A 14,518-nucleotide genomic window follows, 5' to 3' on the forward strand; every position below is an offset into this window, starting at 1 on the left:
CCTTTTTGACTACTGATCCATTTTTTGTGTGGGAAACGTTGGGCCTCCACAGGTTTAATGCATCAACGTAATTTTGTTACGTCTGGGTCTGTAGACGGTGAAATGAGAAAATATTTGTACAGAGTTTGTTTTCATTAAGGTGTTCCTAGTCAAAGAAAAAACCTGCTAAGCCTGCTTGTGTTGTGCTAATGTTACTTGAACATATATATATATATATATATATATATATATATATATATATATATATATATATATATATATATATATATTACCCCCAGTAACAGACCAGCACTGTCTGTCATCTGTCTTTGTGAAATGAAGCCACACTGTTTCCTCCACTCTGCTGTGACTCCTTCTTGTTCCAAGTTTCCAGCAGTTTAGATGCATGAGCTTCATGTCATTATTTTTGCAATGTGCAATTGTCAGAAAACAGGCTGGCACCGATAATGAAAGACAGATTGGACAATTTTAAACCAGTTCTCAAGTGGGACTTGCTCTCAGTTCCCACTCTGACTCTCCGTGCTTACATTCTGGAGAAATTTTTACCCTCCAAGACTTTTTAGAAAGGCGCATCTCAGTGAGAACTTGAGTATAACTTTGGACGTCTTTGATAATCACCTCTGTTTCTTTGCTCTCGCAGCAGGTGTGAACCCCCTTCAGCTGCAGAACTTGGCCACATTAGCTGCTGCTGCGGCTGCAGCCCAGAGTTCTGGCAGCCCGACCTCCACCAGCGCCCTGTCTGCAAACAGTGCAGCCCTGGGAGCCCTGGCCAGTCCAGGTAATTAAACATGAGCTGTACTGTGTGTATGTACTGTATATACAGTGTAAAGCAAACACTGCGAGTCAGATCCTGTGATCATGGCTATTGCAGTTCAGTTTTGTTTTGCTTGCTGAGTTTTGTTTACTAAATTCACCTGTGTCTGTTATCTTAAGTTTATATTTACACGTAACATTTAAATCTAAGTGTAAATATAAATCCTTCATCCACTGAGATGGACATACATTTCCACAGTTAGCCCCCAGGCTGCTCTGATAGTATCAGCAAACTGCTCTGCAAACCTCCCTCGTCCGCTATTTGCCTAACGGCCCTCAGCCATTCCTCATTTATTTTATGGGAGTTAATCAGCCACATATAAAATTTTATGAGAGCCCCCATTTCCCTTTAATCTGTGTAAATATACATTGGCGCCATCTGTCTGAGTTTAGCATATTGCCGCTGCGGTAATGACCTTTCCTCGTTAAGGGACAGATTTTTAACTGCCCCCCTCACTGCTGTGTCATCCTCTCATAACATAACAATTTGTGGCAAAGATGCCAGACGTTCAAAGTGATATGAGGTGTTTTGAACATCGGCTAGTCGCCCCTGTGGTAATCTAGATGTCCTTATTTTTGATGTGTGTCTTAAAACAGCTGGTTCTACAGCAGCGTCCAGCGCGGGTGCTGCCATGAACACCTTGGCATCTCTGGGCACCCTGCAGGGTCTCGCTGGGACCTCTGTGGGCCTCAACCTCAACGCTCTCACCAACAGCGTCAGTGGTAAGAATTTCCTTTTCTGAATAGCTGCATAAAAAATATAAGAAAGCTTGTAGGTAACAGTTGCACACTAGTACCAGGAACAGAGCAAGACCTAAAGCATAGCTACAGTACAGGCCCAAAGTTTGGACACACCTTCTCATTCAATGCGTTTTCTTTATTTTCATGACTATTTACATTGTAGATTCTCACTGAAGGCATCAAAACTATGAATGAACACATGTGGAGTTATGTACTTAACAAAAAACGGTGAAATAACTGAAAACATGTTTTATATTCTAGTTTCTTCAAAATAGCCACCCTTTGCTCTGATTACTGCTTTGCACACTCTTGGCATTCTCTCCATGAGCTTCAAGAGGTAGTCACCTGAAATGGTTTCCACTTCACAGGTGTGCCTTATCAGGGTTAATTAGTGGAATTTCTTGCTTTATCAATGGGGTTGGGACCATCAGTTGTGTTGTGCACAAGTCAGGTTAATACACAGCCGACAGCCCTATTGGACAACTGTTAAAATTCATATTATGGCAAGAACCAATCAGCTAACTAAAGAAAAACGAGTGGCCATCATTACTTTAAGAAATGAAGGTCAGTCAGTCCGGAAAATTGCAAAAACTTTAAATGTGTCCCCAAGTGGAGTCGCAAAAACCATCAAGCGCTACAACGAAACTGGCACACATGAGGACCGACCCAGGAAAGGAAGACCAAGAGTCACCTCTGCTTCTGAGGATAAGTTCATCCGAGTCACCAGCCTCAGAAATCGCAAGTTAACAGCAGCTCAGATCAGAGACGGAATGAATGCCACACAGAGTTCTAGCAGCAGACCCATCTCTAGAACAACTGTTAAGAGGAGACTGCGCGAATCAGGCCTTCATGGTCAAATAGCTGCTAGGAACCCACTGCTAAGGAGAGGCAACAAGCAGAAGAGATTTGTTTGGGCCAAGAAACACAAGGAATGGACATTAGACCAGTGGAAATCTGTGCTTTGGTCTGATGAGTCCAAACTTGAGATCTTTGGTTCCAACCGCCGTGTCTTTGTGAGACGCAGAAAAGGTGAACGGATGGATTCCACATGCCTGGTTCCCACTGTGAAGCATGGAGGAGGAGGTGTGATGGTGTGGGGGTGTTTTGCTGGTGACACTGTTGGGGATTTATTCAAAATTGAAGGCACACTGAACCAGCATGGCTACCACAGCATCCTGCAGCGACATGCCATCCCATCCGGTTTGCGTTTAGTTGGACGATCATTTATTTTTCAACAGGACAATGACCCCAAACACACCTCCAGGCTGTGTAAGGGCTATTTGACCAAGAAGGAGAGTGATGGAGTGCTGCGGCAGATGACCTGGCCTCCACAGTCACCGGATCTGAACCCAATCGAGATGGTTTGGGGTGAGCTGGACCGCAGAGTGAATGCAAAGGGGCCAACAAGTGCTAAACACCTCTGGGAACTCCTTCAAGACGGTTGGAAAACCATTGCAGGTGACTACCTCTTGAAGCTCATGGAGAGAATGCCAAGAGTGTGCAAAGCAGTAATCAGAGCAAAGGGTGGCTATTTTGAAGAAACTAGAATATAAAACATGTTTTCAGTTATTTCACTGTTTTTTGTTAAGTACATAACTCCACATGTGTTCATTCATAGTTTTGATGCCTTCAGTGAGAATCTACAATGTAAATAGTCATGAAAATAAAGAAAACGCATTGAATGAGAAAGTGTGTCCAAACTTTTGGCCTGTACTGTATATGTTTATTGGTGAGGCTGTAGTTTGCAGTTTTAAAAGAGGTGTTTTTAATATTTTGCAGACTCAATTTAGACTTTACATCAGGGAGGAGGAATATTAGAATTGCATTTCAATTTAATCAAGTTCAGTGAGACATCACTAACTGCAACCTCAGCCTTGTTTGTCTGCCCCCTGGTGGCCAAACACATGTAATTCTTCAAAATAATTTTCTGAAAGTGGTAAATTGTTTGAGTTATGAGTGTACAACACGTGTTTGTCTCTGTTTCATAGGTATGGGGGGCATGAATGGAGGCCTGGGAGCCTCCATGGCCAACGGGTCAGCAGCCAGCTCCATGGACGCTCTGACCCAGGCCTACTCAGGGATGCAGCAGTACACAGCCTCCGCCCTGCCCTCCCTCTATGGCCAGTCTCTCCTGCAGCAGAGCATGGCAGGCAGCCAGAAGGAGGGTGAGCGTGATCACTTTTGGTTCTGTTTTTTTAAATAAGATCAACTCACTGATTCTGTAATTGTGTCTGTGTGTGTTGTTGTTGTTATAAATTTGACTTGAGTATCTTATTTTCTCTCCTAATGGAGTAGGGCCAGAGGGCGCCAACCTGTTCATCTACCACCTGCCCCAGGAGTTCGGGGACCAGGATCTTCTGCAGATGTTTATGCCTTTTGGAAATGTGGTCTCTGCCAAAGTCTTCATTGACAAACAGACCAATCTGAGCAAGTGCTTTGGTAAGTGTGTTGGCACCGCCGGTCTCTGAAGGCCTCTTTATTCTGATTGATATACCTGCTGAGTTGTGTTGTGGATATTAGGCTGTTATGGTGCCACCCTGCCTCCCATTGAAATAAAGCTGTACGCACTTTGTCTTCAATATAGTGAACCTGTGACATTAGTCCTTTCCTCTCATTTATCATGCTCATTCTGTGGCATTGCCCTTCCGTATTTGTGTCTTTTGTTTAATTGACTAAAGAATCAGGATTGCTGTCATTACTGCTCAAACTATAAATGTTTTTTAATGTATTTAATATAAAATGAGTGCAGTATTGCAACTTAAAATTGTGTAGGTCATATGGACAGATTATATTACAGAGAACAACAGCTGGTCCTCGCATAGAAGAAGCTGTAACCAGCAAGAGATTGTTTTTTTTTACTTGATAGGTAATGTAACCAGCTTTTCAAAATAATCATCAGTATGTTTTCGTATCAGTTTTATTCACTACTGAGCCGGTATTGTGACTTTAGGCAGACCTAAAGCCTGTAATACAAAGCGGGATTTGAGGTTAGTGAGGTAACTTCAGGGTTAACTCTGGATTTTCAGTACTACAAAGCTGGTTCACTTTTTACCAGGATTTATTAACTTGCGCTGGACCGCTTTTCTGCTCCGGAGCGAGTTAACTTTTGAGTATCTGATCATAACCTGTCAACACCCAGACCACTGACGAATCAGATCACTTAAAAAATTGTTTGGACATAGTCCTGACATGTATTTTTCTAGGTCATTAGAATACATTTATCATTTCAGACTGATTCCTGCAGCTCAGAAAAACATGAGGCACCTATGTGATGAGAACTGGAATTAAAATTGAAAGTGTCTTTCATTAGAAATATTATCCACACGCTGTTAATTGGCTCCTGTGATTATAAATGCAACATTTCAGTCAGATAGACATCATCGGTTGTTACATTTCCACTCTTAACCTTTGACGTAGAAACAGTCTGGCGTTTCTTTTAAGTGTTTTTATGTGGCGTAGATATATTCTGCATCATCCAACTTAAGAGCAAAAAATACTCACTCTATACATAAATCATATAATAATACCTCCACAAGTATTAAGCCTTGGCCTATTTTTAATATTTGGAAATGATTTCCAGTGTTCCTTCATGTTTGTAGATTATAGGCTATCGTTCAGATGGCACTCTGATGAATCTGCAACCCAGAGTTGACTGAGCTAGTTATTAACCAGCTTTATGACACTGGTTATTATCTAGATGACCAGTGCAGCCATATAAGACAAAGATACCCTGGATATGTTGAACTTGTTTCATAGTACAGGCCGCTGTTGCGTTAGCACCATGTAACACAAATTTTTTTTTTTTTTATTAAATAATATGTACAGTATCCTTTTTTTATACTCTTGGTTGTTTCTGGTCCCAGTCTTCAGTTTTCACAGCAGTGGCTTTTGCGTTTTCCAAAGAAAATTCAATAACTCTGTCCTCTAGACCAAAAAATATCTGAGCAAAGTCTGTGATGTGTGCACCGTACCCTTGAAGTACAAGGCAAGGTCGCCTTAACTTCAGACCAGAGCTGTAGTTTAAAAACAGAGATTGTGACAGACAGTAGTAAGGTTGAAGCATTTTGTTAACAGTGAAGGGAGTGTGTTTAATCGCTCTCTAAATGTATGTGTAACGCGTGTCCTCCGCCGTCTTTGTTCTCAGGGTTCGTCAGCTATGACAATCCTGTGTCTGCGCAAGCTGCCATCCAGGCCATGAATGGATTCCAGATCGGAATGAAGAGGCTGAAGGTTCAGCTGAAGCGCTCCAAGAACGACAGCAAACCCTACTGATCCTAGCCCCGGGGCCTTCCCCCCCTCCCCAGCTCTAATGCTAGCACTGCTAGGGTAAGTTCACCCTCCAGCCAAGGTCACCACAGCAGAGACTCAGTGGGGCAGGGGGAAAGGAGCCCACCACAGGAGGGAGACTCGCTCTATTCCTAAAAAACAAAAAAAACAAAAACATGGTTGCAATGATCTTTCCATATTTTACTGTATTTCATTCCTGCGGTTTTATCATGTACTTTGAGTCGGATTAAATATTTTAATGTATATGATTATTTATGACTATCACTGGAGTCAGTGTTTCGCTGGAGGTATTTTGTGTCACTGTAATTAGTGGAGAGCATCAGGTGTGTTTCCATGCCATTTCATTGCCTTCAGGTCAAGCTAGACGGGTTGACTAAGGATCAGTAGAAGGGCTGAAGCCAGGCCACATAGACCCCGAGCCCAGAGCTTCAACCTGCGTTTGGCTTTTCACTTGTAGTCTTGTCTCGTCCGTTTGTCATTCTTAATGTGAAAATCTTTTGCACTCTTCGATCTTTGCTCTCCCTCCCCTGTCTTTCCTCCTCCTGTCCCCCACTCTTTCTCCGTCATTATCTAAGCCATGTTGAGCTAGGCTACCTCTCTCTTTTCTCTATTAACAACCTCTTCCAGTCATTCCATCCATCCTCCAAGTCTCCCACCAGGGGGGCTGGCTCTAGATGGATCTCTTTGGGTGCCAAGTATACAGTTTGTGCATGTTGGAGTCTCTGCCATATGTCCTGGTGGTGTCACTTCCTTAAATCTGTGTTTTTGTGTGTCGGGGGAGAGAGGGGGGGGAAATGTTTACCGCACTGTCCTTACTGTATGTGGTGATTGGCATTGTTTTTGTTGTTTTTTTTGTGCCTCATGGCTAAACGATTCTTGTGCTGTGCCCCTAACTTTCTCTCCTCTTTGTCTTCTCTCTCTCTCTCTCTCTCTCTCTCTCTCTCTCTCTCTCTCTCTCTCTCTCTCTCTCTCTCTCTCTCTCTTCCTTTCGTGTTTTTGTTCCTTTTTTAGAACAAATCTCCATGCCTGTTTGCTCATCATTAGCCTAGCATGTCTTCATGATGTTGAAAGCCAAGCCAAACTCCTGGCCTCATCATCCCACCATTGTCTGTGATGTCTCTCTAAGCTCGCCTGACCAATACCTGGCCACCCACTGACCCTTGACCTTAGCTCAACCTGATTTTTCTGCATGTATATTCATTTTTGTTTTTTGTTTTTTTTGTTCTGTATAGAAATGTGACAGGTGGGAGAGAGGTCAAGCAAATCAATGTGAAAACTTACCTGCGTTGAATTCATTTAAAAGACCTTTTTTTTGTTTTGCGAATGTTTATTTTTTTCTTCTTTTGCGAATGTTTTAAAAACCTGTGGGATTTCTTATTTTTAATTTAGCTTTGATTTTTTTTTTTTTTTTTTTTTTTTTAAATGTTTCTTTCTTTTTACCTCTCTCAGTAAAGTTCACTTGAAAGTTGAATACAGGGATTGGCACACAGCTGTGCTATTTGGTGCCATTAGCAATATGTTGGCTTCTTTAAAAAAAAAAAAAAAAAAGCTACAGACCACTTTCCAACACTTTTGAAAGTCTGACCAGTTAAACCCCTCTCAGTGCTCTGTAATGATCTCTACATTTTGCGGGCAGTGTGAAGATTTACACCAAGGCTATTTAAAACTATATTTTCTTTTCATTTACAAAACTATCCAGTGTATTTACCTTTTTTTTTGAACTATTGATGGCACAATAAAAAGGTACATTTGCTCTGTTTAGAGAAATGACTACCTACATGAGTCAACTTTTTTAGAACTGATTCACAAATAGACAATCTGTGGTTTAAATGCACACTTAGATTACCTATATTTTATACCATTGAATCTATAGAAGTTTAACTAACAGAACCCAGGCAAAACTTTGGGTTTTTTGTAGATTATGTTGTAATGTCATCTGTGTCGGGGGGGTCTTCGGTGTACTACATTTTTAAAGAGGACTAAAAATCAGTTTGATCAGTGTGACGGTTTGAGGGTCATTTCTAAGTAAATTTAAAAACACTTTAAGTCAAAAAATTTCCTCTGCGTTAATTGTAATTTCAACTTCTGCGGATAAAAACTTTTTTTCTCTTAAGGGTCACTGTATGTAGACTTTTTTTTTCCTGTGTTAAAGAAAAATTTAGTGTTCAACTTCCACGGTACGTCATGTTGACTTTCTGTGAATTTATTTTCATTAATTAATTAATGGATGTTTCACTTTGGTTTAGTTTGGATGCCTCATATTGGTGAAAGTCTGTTAATCATACAGATGCCAGACAATGTCTTTTTGTTTTAATTTGTTGTTAAAGTGCCCATGTGTCAAACTCAGTGTTTTTGAATTCACACATTATTTTCCTGTAATATTACCTAGTTTTCTTTACACACACACACACACACACACACACACACACACACACACACACACACACAAAACACTTTCTGTGATTGCAAATGTGGGAGCCCCTGAAGAAGAGATCACTTGGACACAACACACGACCCGTGGGTCTCTGCACATTTTCTACACACGCACACACACACTTGCTTTTTTATTTTAGTTTTTTAGCTGATTGTTCTTTTAAGTGACTTCCAGTATCATCGTACACGATGCACAGCACATTACTAACGACTAAACCCACCACAAGTAGTGTTGGTTTACAAATACATTCCATTTTTTCAGCACAAAGTTTACACTTTTTTTTACTGGGGCGGTATTTTGTCTGTTGTACTACGACGTTGTGGAGACAACCCTGGTAAAATAACAACCACTTCACCCCCAAAGAAGGGTTCCCTAAAGCTGCGTACCTGATGGCGCTGAAGAGTTGTCAACTCAGGGGCTTTTTTTGTGTGAAAACGAGAAACTCACACAGGATTACGATACACAAAATGCACAATTATCACCATTTGACCTTTTCGGTTTGTTTGGAATTTTTTTTCTTTTCTCAAAATACATAAATATTCCAAAAAATATATATATATATATATATATATATATATATATATATATATATATATATATATATAAAAGAGGTACCAAATTTGAAACAGTGCTCGAGGAAAGTGTTGTTTTTGTAAGGAAATGTTAAGCACAATTGTGGGAGCTAATCACTTTTGCAGAATGTTGTGTGTGTGATTATAATCTCCAAATTTTCAAGGTACCACTGATTTCACTTTTTAATATGGGCATGTGCTTTTTACAGTGTGTTTTTTCTATCCAAATGCAATACAATATTCAAAGTGCCATATATACGTCTAGAAACTGCCTACACATCCTTATCAGGCCTTGGTTTAGAGATTGCTGCAGTTCGCCTTTTTTGTCTATTTATGCCAGTGTCATGAACGCTCTTGTCACCTGCTCATGTCCCTCCCCCTTTTTCTCCTCCCCCCACTCTGTGTGTTGAGTTATTGGTAAATGTGTATTGTGATGTACTCAATTTGAACAGTTGGTTAAAAAAGTTGTAGATAAACAATAAACTTCCCTATACATTTGAAGGTTAAACCTCTTTCTTAGTAAGTGTGAACATGTGTACTGTAACACTTTGCGATACAGACGATTGGTGAGCAGATGTGTCGGTGGGGAAAAAACTAAAACTCAAGTACACAGACGACTTGGATGCCATGTTAGATCTTTAAATGCTAAAACTGTGTGTCAAACACTGAAATGCAGATCTGTGGTTGGTTTGCAGTGTATGGTGAAGTGTTACTGTGAATGAATTTTTTTTTTAAAAAAAGCACAATGTACAGTCCACAGCGGTCCGAAACAGGAACTTGACTCACTTCAGGGGCTTCCATCACAAATCCCGTTCGAGCTCTAACAATCACTTTCTTTGTTCTGTTGTTTTCATATTCTGAAGTGCTATTTTTTGACAAGTGTGGTAGCTTTGCATCTCTATAGATATCGTCTTGATCCAAAAGAAAAGAAGGAAAAAAAAAATCTTTTCCTGTGTTATTTTCTTGTCTGATAATCGGTAGGACTTTGTTCATGTTCCACCAATAATTTAATAGATGTTTTATCTTGTCTTGATGAAAGCCAAAGTGGGTGCATCTTGATGTGATCTGTATTATACATACAGTAGTTTTTTCTTTCTGTTCAGTCAATATCAATTTTTTGAAACTGGGTGGGATTTGAAAAAGAGAAAAAAAAGACATACACAGGCTTTCCAATTTCTACAACTGGTTGTTCATATGTATTTTGTACCAGTGAAGCTTTTTATATTGGAAATTAAAGAAAAAAAAATCTATATTGGAAAAAAATTGTCTGGCCTCTCAATGTGGCCTCGCCTTGACCAGGTCTTGAGTTTGGCCTCTTGGTGGTGTCAAGCAATTTTTTTTTGTTTTGTTTTGTTTGTTTTTTTTTTTTTTTTTTGTCTCTAAAAGATGCCTGAATTTGATTTTACTCGGATCTCTACGTGTTCCTCACTTCATTAATTTCAGTTTCGGGGGGGTTGGGATCCTCTAAATCGTGGTAAGTTTCATGTTAGTATTTGTGCTGTCCACATAGTTTAATGGTCATCAAGGATTTCGACAACTTCTGTGGATAATTGTCTTAGTTGAAGAGTTAACTATCTGTTTAGTTTGAGCCTTGCTTTTTACCTGTGTAGAGTTTTCTGTTTTTTTCCCATAGCGGAGTGTGTAGCCGAAAGACTCTGTGTTCTTTTTTGGTCAATGTTTGTTCATGTGTGGTGTGTTTCTTTGCCTCTGTCTCCAAATTAAACCATTTCCCCTAATATGGACTGTGTGTCTTTGTGTGTTTGTGCTCGTCTAGTGTTGTAAAGGCATTTTACAAACCACCCCTCCCTCCCCCCATGTGTCATGTCTCGCTAACTTGTTTCTCTTTGTTGTGCTTCCCTTTGCTTATTTCTGAGCAGTGACAGATGAAAGCAGGTTTATCTGAGTCCTAATGTGAACCTTCAGGTATCTGATGGGTGTTACAGATTATTATTTTGGGCTTTAATTATAAGACGACATTCTACAGCTAATTTGGGTCTGGTGTACGTCTGTGGAGCTGCACCCTGAGGTGATTCCACAAATGAAGGAACATTTGTGTGAAAATTAAAACCTGCCGATATAAAGCTGAATTAATAATTAACCCTTTGAGTTTAGACTGACTTCTAGGGTCGAAACAAGCAACAGAGGATTCAGCTTTTACAGGGTGTCTGCAGGGCCTTGCTGTTAAAAACATGTAATTATCCAGATTTGGAAATCCCATGTTTGGTATCCAGGATCACCTTATCGGTCTTATTTTTGTGCTGGTTTTTCAAAGCAACACTGGATCGGATCACCGTGATCCAGATGCAGACCTTCTGCAATTACCAAATCTAATAAACTAGTGCTTTAAATGGGGCATATCATAATGTAGGCTGCCAGCTATAAAGTGCTAAGAGGCAGAAAACAAGATATTGTTAGAAACTATTTTTGACTGTGTATTTGGAATTAACAAGGTGATAAATTAAAGTTAAATCTAATGCTTTGACGTTACACCCAACCGTTTGGTAGAGCACATTTAGAGTCACTGTCTTAATGAAAAATGTGTTGAATTTAACTCAACCTGATTGGGATATCTCTACCATTGGGTTAAGGCATGTTATGTTAAAAAAAAATACCGACTAGATGTCGCTGTGTCCGTAAATAGTTTGCCTCTGCAGCTCGCCTCCTGCAGGAAGTTAGTAACAAAGTCGCCTTCAGACATGAGGGCTCAGTGTGGTGGGATTTTCAAAGGTAGGCATGTTTATATGACATGTTATAGCTTCAGATATCTTACTGAACAGATTCATGTAACTTTATACAACAATAAAAGTCCAATAAGGGTCAAATAACATTTTTGAAACACTCAACCAAATGGTTTGTCCTCTTATAGTAAAGGTAGTAAAGCTAAGTTAATGCCATTAAAAAAAAATGTTATGTTATCCATTATACACATACTGAAGTAATTTTTTATGCTTGATTTTTTTTTAACTGTCTAAAGCCACGATCACTCAAACACTTGCATTGTGATTTTACGGTAAAGGTAGTGATGCACAGATAATAAATTCACAATTTATATAAAATGAAAACAGGATAAAGTTTCACTGTTGTTAATACCATATATTTAAAGTTATTCCATTATATATTTGATGAAATAGGGATTAGTGATGTTTTCAAAGCACTGGAATGATAAATAATGCGTAGAAATAATACTAGTGCTGGTGTTACTACTAATTCAGTGATAACAAATTGATATATGTTGGTATACTATCATATTTCAAGTATTATAACAATGCATGATTTTTCATTTAGATTTTTTTCTTTCTTCTGCGCCATTACCATGAAGGGCCATCTCAACCGTTTGGTAGAGGCCTATATTTAAAAATCTGTGGGGTCTGTTCAGAAAAAAAGAGAGATGTTTATTATAAGTGCCCCAAGAAACTAAAAAATGCATGAAAAATTAATTTTAAATTTTTTTTGCCGCACACGGTGTGTCCAAGGACCATCAAACATTTTTTAAAAATCCAACAACAATTTCTGTTTTTCTCATTTCTGGCTGTGCTAAATTGTGTAATTCTGGCGATTTTTAAAGAGTGTGAGAGGCATGTTTCCCTTAAAAATCAGTGGTAACATAAATACAAAATACAGCCATTTAAAGTTGTATGCTCCTCCCCTGAACCAAAATAAAAGCATAAGTCTTTTATGCTAAAAAAAAATTATTTGACGTGTCCTCCTGTTTGCACCACCTGCTCCTATCTCATAAATAACGAACAGTCCCTTATGAAAACACATAAGCTCTACCTGCGTAGTTCCTACTTGATGCATGTCTACAAACACTGTGCGGAGAAGGGAAGAATGCAGCCATGTATATTATATTTTAAAGTCAAACTGAGGGCCATTTAAAATTGTTCTGCAGGCCACAATTGGCCCCGGGGCCATACTTTGGACATGTCTGCTATAGACCAAACGATTGATCGATAATGGAGATAATCATTAGGTGCAACCCTGAGAGTAAAGATATCAAACATTTGTCAGTTACAGCCTCTCAAATACGACCATTTTTGTCTTCTCTATGTTTATCATCACTGTACACTGGAGATATTTAGATTTTAGACTGTTGGTCGGACCAGGATCTGATGCTGTCACGTCGAGCTTTGTAAATTCTAGCTTGTCTTTTTCTCTATTTTCTGGCATTTTATAGACAAAATGATGAACACACCATCATCAGATTACCTATTCATGTACATAATTATTAGTTGCAGCTCTACTTCATTAAAAAGCTCCAAGAGTAACCCCAGAACATCCTGAATGTTCTCCAAATGTTCAGTGACTCAGAGTACATGCAGTTTCCTGACAGAACACATGTCACTGATCAGTCGCTCGTCTCCTTTCCAGGTCAGTAATGTCCACTGACTCATATCATCAGTCTGCAGTGTTCTCCCTCTGAGGCTGTTACGAAGTGAAGTGTTCACAGTTTGTAGGTTAGTCACCTGCGTCAGCTACTTGAGACTGTTCCCAGACGGCCCCTATACAGCACCATGAGAATATTTTTATCTAATTATTATTGTCTGTATGTCTGGAGAACCATAGCTTTAACAGCACAGTGATGTAAGTGGTTTAATAAAGTGTTGCTATTGGGACAAAAAGCCTCACCTGCCTCACCCCTGAACCAAGACACAACATGTCCTGCTGCTACATTGTGCCATGATCTGATGACGTGGAGAAACCGGCATCTCTGCTTCGATTACTTAACAGTTTCATGTTGAAAACTTATATTAAAACTGTTTATATTGAGCTGATATAAGGTAGTTGCTTTAATCTAGAAGCTTTTTATTCCTACACCAGAGTTTAGGATTCCTGAAGATGCTTTTAAACAGTCATGCAAACAAAATGGGTGCAGACGTGGCAGCCAGCCAGAATGTGAAAAACACTTTTAATAATGTGAATATTTTCAGGTTGAATTGTCCTTTAAAGGGATTCAATGGAAACATGATGTTGTTGTGTCTTTTTGTTTTCTGTTCTGTGCACAGTTCACAGTCTGGGCAGAGCAGTTTAATGATTTGCTAATAGTCTTTAAAAATGCAAAAACTCCATCAGTTTTTCCTTTTCAGCCTCTTAAATTACAACAACTTGACAGATAAATCCTCCCCCGAGTGAAAACTTATATATGTCTTCTGAAAGCAATATAAAGTAACTTATGACTTACTAAATGCCTCTGATGGTTTACTTCTTCTTCTACCAGGAAGTACTGTGAAATATCCAAAAGTGGTCGATATCAGAAAATAGCCATCTCAGTCTACTTTGTAACTTTAGCTTTATGTCTTGTTATTATTTGGAAACACTTAGATACCAGGGCATTTTGGGTCAACATCACAGGAAAACTATACATTTACAGTATGGGTAAATCCATGTGTTACAATGGAGCTACTATAAAATACAAAGTATTGAAAGTGTCCCTCCCTTATTAAAAGGGTGGAGATTGTTCCGTGTGTACTCAGGCTGTCCTTAAATACTGATTAAACAAAGATGATGGTGATCTAAAGGAAACAGGAACGACAGAATAAGGTTTATTGCCAAGTATGTTTACTAACAAGGAACTGTCCCTCGTGTTTGTGCCAAGGCCGTAGTCATGGAGTCAACATCTGGTGGGGAGACAAAATCTGCCGGGGAGTCTAGGGGTTCCCCCACAGAAAAAAAG

The 14,518-nt window shown here is 39.4% G+C and overlaps 1 protein-coding gene across 6 annotated transcripts in view; it reads left to right on the top strand.

Moving 5' to 3' along the window:
• Positions 1-6,082, top strand: part of LOC117262026 (CUGBP Elav-like family member 2) — a 34,012-nt gene extending 27,930 nt beyond the window's left edge. For 4 of the 6 annotated variants that reach the window (XM_033634648.2, XM_078167779.1, XM_078167777.1 and 1 more), the window contains 5 exons: positions 644-778; positions 1,411-1,536; positions 3,543-3,719; positions 3,850-3,993; positions 5,699-6,082. In XM_033634648.2, the coding sequence (XP_033490539.1) occupies positions 644-778; positions 1,411-1,536; positions 3,543-3,719; positions 3,850-3,993; positions 5,699-5,826 (710 nt within the window). In that variant the 3' untranslated portion in view covers positions 5,827-6,082. Of the gene's footprint in view, positions 1-640; positions 779-1,410; positions 1,537-3,542; positions 3,720-3,849; positions 3,994-5,698 lie in introns of all 6 variants that reach the window. The other 2 variants (XM_033634646.2, XM_078167776.1) reach the window with 1 other exon arrangement.
• Positions 6,083-14,518: the final 8,436 nt, after the last annotated feature.

Source organism: Epinephelus lanceolatus, chromosome 5 (assembly GCF_041903045.1).
Source record: "Epinephelus lanceolatus isolate andai-2023 chromosome 5, ASM4190304v1, whole genome shotgun sequence".
NCBI classification, from domain to species: domain Eukaryota; kingdom Metazoa; phylum Chordata; class Actinopteri; order Perciformes; family Serranidae; genus Epinephelus; species Epinephelus lanceolatus.